The sequence below is a fragment of the Ciconia boyciana genome, chromosome 1, assembly GCF_034638445.1.
Source record: "Ciconia boyciana chromosome 1, ASM3463844v1, whole genome shotgun sequence".
NCBI lineage: Eukaryota > Metazoa > Chordata > Aves > Ciconiiformes > Ciconiidae > Ciconia > Ciconia boyciana.
Window position 1 is genome coordinate 212,008,316 of NC_132934.1, and position 15,373 is coordinate 212,023,688.

General features: G+C 42.8%; 1 protein-coding gene across 2 annotated transcripts in view; it reads right to left on the reverse strand.

Annotated features, from left to right (window-relative positions):
• Positions 1–49: 49 nt before the first annotated feature.
• RAB30 (RAB30, member RAS oncogene family) overlaps positions 50–15,373 on the reverse strand; it is a 53,465-nt gene continuing 38,141 nt past the window's right edge. For both annotated transcript variants that reach the window (XM_072850784.1, XM_072850785.1), the window contains exons 4-5: positions 10,875–11,058; positions 50–8,771 (exon numbers count right to left, since the gene is read on the reverse strand). In XM_072850784.1, the coding sequence (XP_072706885.1) occupies positions 8,521–8,771; positions 10,875–11,058 (435 nt within the window). In that variant the 3' untranslated portion in view covers positions 50–8,520. The remainder of the gene's footprint in view (positions 8,772–10,874; positions 11,059–15,373) is intronic.

Genomic DNA, 15,373 nt, shown 5'->3' on the forward strand with positions numbered 1-15,373 from the left:
GCAGTTCAAATCAAAAAAAGCAAACAAATCAAACACTTTAAACACCAAGTGGAAAGGATTAAACATTTATTTACATACAGATACATATGTAAGCAATTTCTAAGTATAAAAAGGACATTACAAATAAACATGAAGCATCATACATTCATCATCCTGGTCATCGAAAATACATTCCTTTCTCAACCCCATTGTACCACACTTGACAACAGGAACTTAAAAAAAAAAAACCAAAAAAACAGACAAGCCAAATGCTTTTGACAGTCAATGATTCACAGTTTGGTGATTTGCTAACACCTATACCCTTCCCAAAGACAGCACCACCCCAGCAACTCAAGATCAATGGTCCGACCAGCTGTAGTGCATTTTCTCCACTGAAATGGTTGTGCTTGATCAACAAGAAACACATTCTCTCCTCATCATTCTGGCCACATGTTTAGGAATTGGGGTTCTTTCTAAAATTCTGTACATTGTGCTAAGTTCACAATCGTTGGGGAAAAGACAGGAGACCTTTGTGGGAAAAATTCCAACCCAGGAAATTCCTTTAATACTGGGACTTCCCTGGCATGGAAGTTGCAAACAAAATGCTGCTTTTAGTGCTTAAGCAGGTTTTTAAACTACAATTCAAACTACAATTGATGGTATAAAACATACTTTGTTCATGCTGTAAAGAGAATTACATGCTTCAATATGGATTTGCTAGGAATCAAAGCTGAGAGTAATTCAGATTTTCTTCTGAGGAAATGAAGATGCCTTTATAACATCTCTAAAAATGATCATAACTTTCAGGAAAGAGGAAACGTTTTAGCCTCAAAAACCTAAAGGTAATGCAGAGCACAACGAACTTGTCAGTTAGATAACATTACAAAGGGAAACAAGCCAGTAAACATAAAATTAAAATGCCTACTCAAAGTATTAATGAATTCAAATGAGAGCTGGGTGAGTCTTTCTTTATAGATCAAAGGCAGTTTGCAAAAAATCTCATGATCTGCAAATTCACAGAACAGCCAAATATGTGCAGCAGAACAGAGTGAAGTGGAAATAAAAGAGGAGCAGAAAGAGCCTTGTCGCATATTGACAGCTGAGTGACTGCAGCTGCTCCAATCTCAGGGGGTTTATTTTTTTTCCTTTTGTAAACAGCTGTGGGGAATGAAATGGATGTGACATATCTGCAGTGCATCTTATTATGCTAAAAACCATGGCACATTTTAAACTACTTCTCTAACATCCAGAGATATACTTGTCACTCCAAACCAGCATAGCAACAAGCGCTGGGCTTCCTCCATACTCTCATTAGATGGCCTTTTCTCCCCCAAAATGTTGGCTTAAGAAGTTGGGTTTTCCCCTTTCAGTGCTGACTGTATGTGGAGGCCAGCGGTAAGGCTTCTTCCAAACAGTCTGCAAGAGCTGAGACAACAGCAGTGCCTGAAGTCACAGCAGCTCTCCCTGCCATAGACCAAACATTTTATTCTCACTCCATTAAAATGTCAAAACAGCACTCTCCCCTCCTCCACTTCCCCCCTCCGTAAAGGCTTGGCTGCTGGGGACACCATGGCCATTACATTTACTAAAGCTTGTGCCAATGATGCAACCCAGACCCTCGGAGATATTCACACCACCACCCAAGCGACAGCTCAGAATGACTCTCCTCCTCCACACGGCCGTAAGTCTCCCTGGATGGAGAGCAGCATCCACCTGCTCACTGGAGATTTACTCACTTGCACCAAACCCCGACTGATTCTTAACATCTCAATCTCTTGTACTGGTCCCATAAGAAGGGAAACATTCCTCACAGGATGGCCTGTCTGAGAATGAGCTTATCAAATTAGTTAGGTTTATGTTCATAGTAAGAAGCTCAACATGGCACAGAAGATGAGCCACAGATGCTCTTCCTTCTAGCTAAAGCAGGAGTCTGATCCAGTGGTTCATGCAACCAGGATTGTTTCCAGTCTGAGACCTCCACAGTGCTTGAGGCATGAGCAGTATTGGGAAGGAGCAGATTCATGGATGAAAGGTACGGGAAGAATCAGCCTTTGAAAAGCTCCAAGGCTTGCATTCATGTGACACCAGACACACCAAAGCCCTTGATCGCTGCCTATGAAAGCATAAGAGTACTTCTAGTATCCCTTCTCCCCCAGGGAACTATGCACAGCTAAAACCATGACTGACATGGGTTTTGGCCATGTCAGGTGCTTGTGGACCAGGGCTGGACTCCAGGAGATGCTCGGCAGGGACACCACTGCGGTGCACTCACAAGCACGCATGTCCTTGGGAACATTGCCCCAAGATAAGCAGTAGTGGAAAAAGCAAAGGTGCAAATGCAGAGTTGGCATCTGCTTCTTGAGTTTAATTGTAGCACTACCCAGAGCTAAAATTATCTTCTGAGCTTGCTGGAAAAGGGTAACTGGTTCAACAAATGTGATCACATCCAGGAAGTGCTAATAGCTAGTTATTAATGTGGAAACAGAGACAATATCTGAGTACAGTACAGCCAGCTCCTGTTTATCCAGACAGATGAGCTGAGCTGTTAACCCTAGCTATACTCTTAAAACCAGTCTAATTTTTCACTGGCATTTACAGCCTTAAGTATACTCATTGCCATCTCAGTTTCTGCTATATCTGGGTTATCTTTCCCCAGTCACCCAGCTGACTGTATTTGGAGGGGCAAACATTAGAAATTAGAATATTTTTTTTCTGGATCTGTGGCTCCCCACATGGGGAAAAAAAAAATAGAACACCCAAAAAACCAACAAAACCCACACTCAACTCACATGGCATAGTTTTTACTTCTGGTTTAAGTTACAGCTCATTCACATGAGGGGAAAGAGTGTGAAGGCATCCATGGGTGATGACAGCCAGCAATCTTATCTCGGCTAGATATAGTACAGTAAAAGGAGACTTTGGGTCAGTTTAGCGAGGTGGTGATTAGCAAGGTAGGTCAGAGCAATGCAGCAGGCTACTTTGGGAGCCTTGCATCACGGTCAGCATGATTACCCTGTTGTCTATTTTCCTAGCCAAGATAAATCCTAAACTGAGGCAAATGGGAGATGTGGAACCTTTATGGTACATTTAACTACAGCTCGAGTGGGTGATCACATTTCAAAGACATGACTGGTTCCAGTTGAGGCTGTTTTGCTTAGGATGCACTAGTCGCTTATAGGAAATCAAGTGAGTGTCTCCCCACCACTCATCATCATAAGAAAACAAGACTGTCCTTCAAAATTATGATCCTTTGCTGTTTGTGAACAGTAACTAGAGCAATTACTACCCACTGCAACAAGAGGACAGACTTGACACAAGGAAAGAAAGGTTAGTTTCAAGAGCCAAATTTGTTCAGATAAGGAAAGTTTATAAAAAACTAAGGGAGAAAACATTTTGATATAACATCTTTCATTGGGCTTTCACTACTAGAATTGATTAGAATATTTCTTTCGGCTCCAGGGGGGTTTCTGATGAGCCCTTATGGTCATCAACATTTCGGAGAGCTTCCATACTTGCTCACTAGGAATTCACAAAGTGTCCTCTAGAAACACCTTTTCTAACTGAATAAGCTCAAAAAGGTCTTTGTTGGTAGGGGCAACACTTACAAGGATATTGGGTACTTTGATATTGAAAACAACAGAATGCAGAAGCAGCTCAGATGAGACTCAAATTCAAAGCATTCCTTATTAAAATCCAGAACAATCCAAATCTAAGTGACAGATGCATTTTTTTAAAAGAGGATGGGATTGAGGAAATCTTGAGTAGAACCATCCCTTTACTTTGCATTTTCTGCTCCACACAGTCATCCTCCCCTTGCACAAAGGGCTATAGCACTCAGTCTGCCCCACAGCCAGGAGAGGGTTTCTGTGATAGTCTCCAGCCATATCCGACCACAATGGCACCACAGGTCCCCAAAGGGCAGCATATCCTGCATGTCTGCTCAACCTATTTTAATAGCTAGAGAATTTCACCTGTTTTCCAACTGAATTCAGTCTCTGACTACAGAAATCATGCCAGCTCAACATCTCAAGCCTGATTTACAGACAGTTCTTCACACTGAAGAGAGAGGACAAGTGGAAAAGCAGCTGAACAAACAGCAGTCCTTAAGGATAATGAACGAGGCAAAGCCCAGTGGGTTTGACTATAACTAATTGCATCCCTTGTCAGCAAAAGCTCAGGAAAGACTGTTGTCTCATGTGTGTGCACCCATCATGCTTCTATATCACTAATTTCCACTTTCCCTCTTTTCAAATCACTGTCTCCTGTGTCAACCTCAGTCTGCTGCTGTTATTACTGATGCTGAAGGAATTCAATAGCCATTAACCACTAAACTTCGACTAGCAGGAGCCAGCTGTTACCAATATAGCTATTTCCAAAAAGACAAACAGCACCAGCAGGCTGACAGATTCTCAGGGCTGTTTCATGTCTTCTACAGCAAAGAACAAAGTACCTTGCCTGACAATTTGTCATGTGTGGTTTTCATTAAATAATGATCACAAAGCCATTTACCATTCAGCACAAACACATATATCTGACTGCACACTCAAACAACTTACCTGGAGATCAAATCAGGACTTCAGTGTTAGAGGTAGGAAGAAGCACCCAGTGTCCCCTTCTTTACAGAGTTCATGATTTCACTTTTTCCATCATAACTCTCTGACCTGAAGGGCTTTTTTTTTTTCTCTCCAGCACTTGGTGTCTCACGGGGAACACAAACAGGAACAGAAGGGAGTCATGGCTTGTCCCAGCAAACTTGCAGTGTAAATATCAGATACAAAATACCGGCGAGTACTTCACATACAGTGATCTGAAGCACAGAACATTTGGTGGTTTACCCAAGATCAGCCTGACTGAATCAGTGTCTGAACTGGAAAACACAGTTTAGACCATCCAGTTTTCAGGAGATGCTTTTACTAATCTCTGCAAACAGGTTTGCTAGATAAAGCAAACATCTGCTGACTATCCAATATTGGCTTCTGCATGGAGCTACTCATTGTGCTAAAAAATTTCAAGAAAAGGTCTCATTATGGGACTACTATAAAAATTAATATCCACCCAGAAATAAGAAGATTACTCCATGACTGTGAATATATCACCCTGAAAACACATCGAAATCTAGCAACCACACTAAAAGCAATGCTTTGCTCTCCTGATAGCAGAGAACATTTCCAGTCAAATTTGGCCCCATTATATCAATTCTGCATGGCTTTCGGACACTTGACCCAGCAAGCATCACAAGGCTTTTACTGACAGGTCTCCCAAAAATCCACTCATCTAGCAAGGTGTTGACCATAGTTGGAGAGCTGATTGTCAGATAATTGGGATTTGTATTTTTTTTAACCTCCTTTTATTTTTCAAGACTTTGATCACTATGCCACAGCACTGAGTTGTCATTAGCAGTCGATAAAGCTCCTCTTCTAGTTGGGAAGCCTTCAGCAGTGGACCAGACTGTAGAAGAGAAGATAAGCCCTCAGTGCTATAAAGAGAGGTGGGTTGTATGCACTAGCGAGATATTCGAAGGTGTAGAAAAATAACTCCTGCAAAGGAGTTACTACAATAAAATATCACTTCTTCAACAGGCAGTGTGTTTGTTAACTGCAGAAAAAGAGGCAAGTTTCAAACTACAATGTTGGCTTATGACCTTATAAAATGTTGCACGCACCACCATTGCTTCCTTTCAACTTCTTAAGTCTACACAGAATAAATTTTGAAAGGAATCCTTTCACATTTGTCCCTGCAGAAGTCAGATACTTCACTGTAACATCAGCCCAACTGCAGCACTCCACCCCACTGCAAAAGCACATCGCTGTCTGGAGATGGAGTCCTTACAAGGAGAAGATTTATTAGCAATAGAAAGAACCAATGCTTGGAAGTTGGTAGGAGGCTAGTCTCCAAAATAGTCACCTACAGGTTAGGAAAGCACTGGAAAAAGAGACTTAGCCTTCCAGAAACCTCAAAGTGAATATCCATGAAAATAAAGTTAGTTTCTGCTATTTGACTGGTTCAGCTTGTTCGGTCATGATGATGCATTATAGTTCCACCTCCAGAAGTGATGATGCAAAGAGCACTTCAAAATGCATTTATAGTGGTACTCAGCACAAATGAAAAGTCCCTGCCCTGCTTTGATGCTTTTGGAAATCAGGCAGAGGAACCCACAGGTGTTTTAGTGGGCAGTCTCCTTCCTCCTTGATTAACTCAAACAGCCCTGCCTTATTTGTTATCAATTATATGCTGACAAATCCAGCATCTGGAGAATAAGAGCTTTTACAAATTAAATATATGTAGTATTGATTTTTAACTTGAATATTACCTTACATGTAACACCCTGAGCCTTGCTCTAAACAGCTACCTAAAAAGCTGTGCAGAATCAGCTGTCTCAGAGTTGGGTGGTCTTCACAAACTCAACTGAGGCTGCCTTTGGCAATTTGGGGAATGCTCAAGACAGACATTGCTCTTCAGCACAGGCTGTACCACACAGTCCAGCACAGCAGAAGCCACCAAGTCCCACGTATTTCTAAATCCTCTGGATTACACCATGAGCAGAGACTGAAAAGGACCAGTACAGGCCAGCCCAGCAGATGACATCCCCCAACATCTCACACTTACAGCAGCACTTTGCTAGGTGTCACCTAAATGACAAACAAGCCTTGTACCACAACTTCTACATCTTCCTTTTTACCACTAGTCATAAAAGAAGAAAGTGACCTAAAAAATAGCAGGAAAATATTAAAAAATGGCGATATGACACACTGATCCCCCTTCTCTCTGACACAGAGTCAGCTCCCCATTACAGATCAAAGGCACAACATGACAGCCCAAAGAAGTCTTTCCAGGAAAATGTGAAAAAGCATTTTAAAATGCTTTTTTTTTTATTGTTATTCTTTTCAAGAAGTACTTACTGGCAGCTTTTTATGTCAATACAAAAGCTCTGTTATAATCTTCAGTAAATGCCAGATAATATTAAATTGATTAACTCTAAATTACAGCATATCACAGCAATGGAATTGCCAGGAGAGTTTTATCCAGATGAGCTAAACTGAACTCAAACTTCTAAAACCCATTTTTCATGTGCGCATTCACTATCTTCCAATTTTGCTTTAACGTCAACATGTAAATTTGCAATGCATTATTCACATATGGCACTAGAGGTGTAATAACATCGCAAACTCCATAGTGCTTCCGCTTCAGGGGTTTTGTAGAAAGAAATTACCTAAACAGTTACACATACACTGGAGTCTGAGATTAAGAGTACAAAGCATCAAGAAAATTAAGTGACTCTACAGCCCTGAACCTGAAAGCTACTCTAGCAGGAGACTAGATGCCAAGAAGATACTTTCAAGAGCGTCTTGGAGAGCAGTTCCACAAGGCGAGTGCTGGATGGGTCAAACAGAATGATACCACTTGCAACCCACTGCTATTTCCACTTAGCATAAAAAAAGCTCTACAAAATCATACGCCTGCCTTTCAACAAGAACTGTATCTACAAGCTTTATTTTTAAGCTGGACATATTGCAGACTGCCACTTCAAACTGTGCTCTTTGAACCCTTATACACAAGATTTTGGTCTTGTCTGGTGTGCTTTTTCCAATTCCACCAACAATGTTTCCCAAGGCTAATTTTTTTACATTAGGATATTACTAATTAGAGGAGGGACAGTTTTTTTGTTTTGTTTTTGTTTTTTAATTTCTGGAACATCTTTTCATCCTATGTTGGATATCAAAGCAGCACAGTCCTTTCCCACTATGTTCAGGCCTAGAAAAAGAGGTAACGAGATTTTTTTTTTTTATGAACAGTGCTAATTAGTGTTTTTTCCTAACCAGTCTAAGTTACACATTCAGAGGACAGTAATGTAGTAAGACTACATTTGGTCTATGCAATATTTGCTGAACTGCTAGCACCAAAGGGAGCAACTGAGCTATATCCATGTCTTCTTAAATCTTGAAAATGTTGATATATGCAACTTTTTTTTTAAATTCCATGTTCATGAAAGTGCCTGTAGATGAGAGACATAACATTATCTCAAAAACCAGAGTCCTCCATGAAGACACAGGGGCAGACGCTATATACATGTCTTAAGAGCTCACGCACTGGCAGCCCAGAAGATTGCCGGTGTAGTCCAGGGTCAGTGTTCATTGTTGGGTTTTTTTTCTTATTTTTTTAATTTTAAAAAGGACCAAACACATTGTTCTGTAAGAGAGATTTTGATCTCTTCAGTATCTTCTTCAAGAGAGGCTGCTCTAGTCTCCCATAGAAGAAAATGCAATAGCTCACATTCTGCATTACATGAAGCATTTGTGCAACTATCCTTTTCCCAACATGCTCCAGAGACTGCAAGAAAAAATGAATTTTAAACCGTGTTATATTCTGCTACGTTGCCATGCAGCTGGAGCCGTCAGCCTGCCATGCTTCCAGGTCTGCAACCTGACTCAGGGTAAGTCAGATGGGTCAAAGTGGCAGGAATTCCCTTCAAGGAGATAAATCTCAGCAAAAAAAAAAAATCCTCTTGGCCCATGGCAGAAGGGGAAATCACATGCCAGCTCTTTAATTAAAATTACAGCAAGTCAAGTAGCTGATACTTTTCCCCTCTCCTGGTAAGGGGGATGAGACATTGTTCACAAGGGTGTTCTGTCGTGCCTCTCTGATCAACCGGCAGGCCAAGTCCAGGAAGAGTTTTTCCACATTATCGGATTCTTTTGCTGAGGTTTCCAGATAGTACATGTCCTGCGCTTCAGAAAACTCTGCAGCTCTTTGCTGGGAGACTTCCCTCTTATCAGCTAAATCAATCTTATTACCTGCATTGATAAAAGATTTTAGAAAAAGAATTAATTTGACTTCCAAAACAAGAGAAACATAAGTTGATAAGGGATAAAGAAGAGTTTGGTGTTGTATATATGTATGGACAGTGGTTTTCATGTGGAACTTAGTGCTTGCTCTCCTCTCCAAATAATGGATTCCCTGATACATGTGATCAAGTTCATTTAATATCAGCTCATTTAATGGAATATGCCCCGTGAACATCCAAGTCAGTTAGCTTTAATTTAGCACCAGTGCATCTGTTTTCTGCTATCAACCAACATTAAAGGATTTCCATTTTAATATCTATTGAAAATTCTCCTGTTCTTGCTCTGAGGAGCACTTAAAATGTCAATTATAGCATGTGAGACACTAAACGTGATATTTCTCATGTCATTACAAGCTTTAAAAGAAGCCTGGCACAGAAGGCTGCTTTCCTATTTCATTATTCCCATGAAGGATTTGGCTGTTGAGGCTCAAGAGGGATGGGCCTGGGGGGCACTCGCAGAGCGAGATGGGGCGAGAAACTGGCCCCTTCCCTTGGAGAGTTTGGTTTAGCAGAGTTGATTAATGCTTCAAACAAGCGTCTGATACGATTATACCCTATTACCGGCCACTTCACTTCAAACATGATGTTTTTATCATAAATTAATCTTACAAAAAAGATAACGGATCAGGACCTACGATAACACAGGGCTGTGTCCACAGACTCAGCAGGTTCAGGAGGAAACATCTCCTGGCCTCGCTTCTACCAGCGATTTTGTGAGAACTAGTGGGAGGAAGACTGCACTTCCACTGGCAAGGCATGCCTCATTGCCCTCCTCTTATCTGAGATGCCCTTTCCTTCCTGATAAAGCAGTTTTAGACCCGCGGCATACACTAAAGGTACCTTTCTAAACAAATTATCACTCAACACAAGCGGTCTATGGGTGTCACCATCTTCAAAGTGGTGTGGCTGTTATCTATATTTTGTACTGTAGATGCTGATAATTAAGTTAATGCTCCCTAGAAATTCACATATACATTTGTTAGTCATTTACTAATTATTTCTGCACCATTTGTACACAGTGTAATGAGTTTCTTGCCTGGAAGCTCCTTAAATCCCAAGGCTCACTTGCAATACCACTGGGGCATGTAAAACTCGAAAGATTTTTAAAGCCACCTTAAACACATTTTACAATCCTCTAGATTTTTCTTTTAAACAACAAACTATTAAAGGAAATAACAACACTGCAGTATGAAACTTTTTGGCTTTCCCCAGGTTATTTTTTCATTGTTCTTTATATATCCTTGGGCCTTTAAAAGCCAGGTCCTAACTATCAGATGCTGAAAGAAGAGCATGGAAAAGCATGGGTAGGCAAAATAACCTTCACCTTGCTTGTAGCAGACAGATGGCCTGAGGTCTGCTTTAGCTTGAGTTGAAGCTCTACAGATTAACATAACATTCAGTTATTTATTTTTAGTTTCCCTAAAATCCATGCAAAAATATCCAGTTTTCCAGCTCTGCCCCACCTACGAATGCTACAATCCACACAACCATCATGTCCTGATGTGGTTCCCAGATCCTGACCCACGCAAGACAAGACTCTGGTTGTCCCACAGCAATGGGGCACAGCAACCCACAGCCAACCCCAGCTTGAGCAGATCCTTATACATTTGTAGAGATCCAAGCTGGGAGTCACATGGGAAACTGCTCTATTCTTAGCTCAGTTGGTAGCTGCACCATCAACACTTCAGTCCCATATGGGACCAACTGGTGGGAAGTATCCACCTCTGCACACAATAGCCTTAGACCTGAGACAGGCCCACACTTCCAGAAGCGGCTGTGGTGTCCTGAACATCACTATCAGCATCTTGGGGTTCTTTGCATAAAGAATGGTCCAAGCACTGGGTTTAAGGCACCGGCTGTACCCTGTGCCCGCCTGCAGTTACAACTGGTTGGCAACAAGATCTGCTGCACCAGTTCAAGCATCCTGCACCACTAGTTCACACAGATGCCACGTTTTCCTCCTGCTAACACTTCTATCTGCCACCAAACCCCTAACACACACAGCTCGCCCCTTCATCGCACCACCACCCCACTATGGACGATCATCACTTACCCACTAGCACGGTTATGACCTTATTGCTGGCATACTGCTCGATTTCTCGCAGCCACTCGGGGAGACACCGGAAGGATTCTTCACAGGTGATGTCGTAGGTCAAGATTAACGCGTTAGCACTGCGATAGTAACTCTGCGTGATGGACCGGAATCGCTCTTGTCCTGCTGTGTCCCAGATCTGCAGCTTTTGGCATAACAAGGAAGGATGGTAAAAGGGGAAAAAAAAATTATTTAACTTTTTTTATTTGATAGCAATGCTGTTTTGACCTAAAAAAACCCTTCAGGGTAAAACCAATGCTGGGAAAGCACTTAGCTCTTCTCCCTGTTGGCTTCCCCTCCCCCAGCATTTTTTGTTTCCGCTCCTGCACTTGTGGATTGAAATGCAAGGCACAATCAGCTGGCACTGCGGCCAACGGCCCCTGGAAGCCACAGGTCTGCGGGCTTTCATGCGACTTCTAGGATCTCCCTCTGCTGTGCACAGAGCTGCTGGCCTGGAGTTACAACACAGGTGCTGGAGGGAGAAAGTCACTTCTGCCCCTGAAGTCCAACCAACAGCAGCATCCATCCCAAGAAGAAACAAGAAAGTCTCTCCTCTAGCTCCCAAAGCTAGTTATAGTTATCCTGAGATGATGCACTGATGGGTAGAAACCACAGGATTGACCAAGGAGCTCAGCTGAAGGCTGATCCGAGGACTCTAACACGTTTCCTCTCTACAATTTCAGCCATCTCACCCAGTTGCTCGCTGCCTGCCTTCCCAACATGTAGAACTGGTTGACGTGTCCTTAACTATATCAAAGAAGTCATGAGTGTTTGCCAAACCCTCTGGGTCCAGGAAGACAACATACGTTTCCCAATACAATCTACACTCATAGTTTTTATAATTTGACCATCTGATAGTTTTGGTGGGTCATCAAAACCTCAATTCTTCAAAAAGGCAGTCAAAGAAACAAACATCCAAAATTAAAACATTTCAACATAAAAGAGTACTTCTTTCCATCAGCTTTTATTTTTTTAAAGCACCCCTCCCTGGAATTAAATATGTGAAAGGCTGATTTCCAGCCAGAATCCTGTGTACTTTGGGAAGAAAAAGGTAAAGTATTTGAGATTTTTCCGTATATTTAGCAGCCCGTAACAGAGAAAACCTTATTCTTGCCCAGTTCCAAAGTCAAACTACACCAGCTACTCATCATAAATGTGTTAGTTTGAAATGAGAGCTCCCAGTAGCAGCTTTCAGACATGGGGTATGATTTTGAAAAAGTACTTTTTTTTTTGCAGAGAAAGTAATTTGTGGCTGGCTCACAGCTCCTGGGCACCTTTGTGCTTAATCTCTTGGCATAGCTGTATTTAAACAGCTGAACTTGGCACCTGCGGTTAAGTGACACACAAAACCATACATCAAGTTACTTGCACATGAAATTCAGATAATGAACGAGTCCTCATTAAAACAAACCAGCCTCCAAACTCTGGCAGATGGAAAAATACAGATAATTTTGTTGTTGCTCAGCTATTTCCCAGGAAAAACATTTACTGCTTGGTCTACTGGTTAACTCCAGCTTATATATGTTTTGCATTTATTGAGAAGATCTCCAAGCTGATAAAAACTTGACGTGAATACGTTCTTCCGCACTTTAATATAACAGACATGGAAAGCAAAAGGGATTGCCCTGGGGGAGAGGGTTTCTTACTAGCTGCAGCCATGAGGCTACCTGTGAGCTGGGTGCAGAAGGCAGGGAAAAAGCCCCTGACCTCACAGCCACTGATAAACTCCTCCTGCATACAAACTGCACATCTCGCACTTCACCCCACTGATTATTTCTGCCAAATAAAATATTTCACAGCAACCATTTTACTTGTATCATTTTTTCAGAGGAACCAAAGGACGGTGCCTGACTCAGCCTGCAGAAAACCTAGATGTTTATTTTCTTGGAGCCAGCTGATGCTTCTCAATCTCCCAACATTTGCACATACATTTAGCTATATGCATATGAACATTTCAAAGTACAATAAGATCACAGGTCCATACAGCATAGCCCTCGGTTTGCAGCACTGAGGATGCTTAGCTTTGACCAGCATGAGAACTGCTGTCTACTTGGCTCGAATTTGTGTAGCCTCTTAGTAAAGGTGTTGTACATATTCTTGGTTTTATTGGAAAAGGCCAGGCAGATCAAAAGCCCCCTCAACTGCACAGTGCTGTCTCAGCTCATCTGTCAGCAAGCTTTAGTAGCCGCTCATATCTGATATGGCTTGCACACAGCTTTCGTGCTAGCAAGTCCCTCTCCACTGACTTTCAAATGCAATTTTGAATGCTGGGAAGTGTTTTTCACCGGAAATATATAATTTATTTTCAAGTCTGAAAACCTTTTCAGTAAATAGCTTTGCGCTCTCATCCTGGATCCCAGCAGACGTGCAGGAGATGCTGCCCAGCACAGAAGCAGAGTCACGGCTCGGGCACTGTGAAATGAGCTAGCAGTCACAGAAGGGCCTCGTTTGACTGAGATGTCATTTTTATTGCCCTGTGCTCTGAGTCATTCCTGCTTTTCCCGCTCATTAAATGTTTATTCTCACTAGCACTGCTTACTCAAAAAGTTTCAGCTACAAGATCACTCCCTGAAAGAAAGCCGTTTGCCTTTCATACTCCAGAAGGCTCATTCAAATGCCTAAATGCATCGTGCTAAGCTTCCTCCCAAGCTTGGTCATTGTGGCTGAGCTTCGGCGACTCCAATTTACTCCACTGGTGGAGTTAGGAGAGAGACTTGGATGTAACAACTCATTATCTGCTATGTGAAATATAGCTGGTATACCAGCTACCGCTTGCTAACGCTCTGTGAAACACAAGCCAGCCCCAAGGTGATTAAGATTGTTGCTTGGGCGGACACTTGTGCATTCATCAGACATTTGCAGGGCAGCAGGGGCTTACCGCGCTGACAAGTCTGCATTTAGCTTGTAGAGTTTCCCTGAACTGTCCTTCCTCCTGAGATAGCCCATGTTGGCACGACTGCTCCCAACTTTAAGGAGTTTGCTTCCTCAGTCCAAGCTAGTCTTAAAACAGGATTACGTCATGGGAGCAACAAGTCAAGTGCAGACAAATCCTTAGGGTGAGTTCACCTGTCCAAAAACCAGACCTCAGATAAAAGCGATGTTCTTAAGTCTCCATCTGTACTTGACAGGGAACCAGATGCTTGGAAAGGAGATGTGTCTGAAGTGGACGGGATTCATCTTCCTCGAGATTGCTTTTCTCTCTCCATTCACCAGGACAATCTTGAGAGAGATGGTTTAAGCCAGGTATATAAGGGAAAAAATGAATTCCACCTTCAGTGCAGTACTTAAGCCATTTACCAGCTTAGACCCTCTGAGCTGCTCCACTGGAGCTGGTTTTGGCAGAAAGAAGCATCTCTGCTGTCCGAGGAGCCCGGACAAGCAGCATCCATGTCCCAGCCGACCCCGCTCCACCAGATGCCAGCTAATGATCATCGCAACCACCGAACTAAGCACTGACACCACAGGGGCTACACACGATCATCATTGCCTTCCTGCCTGCTGCTCTGTCCCACCTGCACAGCGATGTGCTGAACGTTAACTCGGTCTTTATCAGGGGAAGATTTTTACACCTCTTGTCCTTCACCTGCTTCGAGTGGAAAGTCTTCTGGTCAAGGACCATCACTTGCCATAGGTTTGTACAGCTCCTCACACCTATGGGGTGGCAGCCTGCTGACATGATCACAGCTTTTAAAATCTGTCCTAAACTTAGGAACACACCACCTGATTTTCTTCTCAAAAAAACCTCTGCACTGAAATACAGGTGAAAAAACCCAGGGCTGAAAATCTGCAGGAGTCCACTGTTTCCATCCCAGCACAAACTTAAAAATGGGTCTCAATGTCACATCCAGCCGCTGTCACGCTGCTGCTGCTGCTCTCCCATTTGCTTACTGCTAGATTTGGTGAAGGCAGCAAGGGGAAAAAACCCGTTTTTCACTTTGATGCACCTGGATTTAATGCAGGCAGAGTAATTCCAGGAGCAGCTCAGGGACCCTAGACACCTTGACATTAGAGGCTCAGATAACCATACTCTTCTCTCACCTCTTGAGCACCACAGTAGCTGTAGCGAAATCTCTACTAATGAACGAAGCGGTGGCAGCCAACGTCTCTGGGCGCTGGAACGGAACCATGGATCCCATTAAAGCATGAGATTGGTCCCTGGTGTGTTTTGACCCAGGCAAAGTAGCTCTCTGCCAAGTGATGCTCAGGCTCAGTTTGGGAGCTAGCGCAGGACAAGGACAGTTTCCCAGCAGCAGTTTGGTTGCAACCACCCTATTTTGGAGGGTGAAAGAGTTAATAATGTGGACATTGCCCTTCTCACTTCAGCCTGTTCAGCAAAGCGTCAGTATTGTGACCATCTCAACTTCTCCCAAATCCACACAACTCAGCAGAAGTGGAAGATGACCCTTCGTTGTGCACAACCACACAATTCCAGAAGCCCGGTCTCCTCCACCAGCCATCTC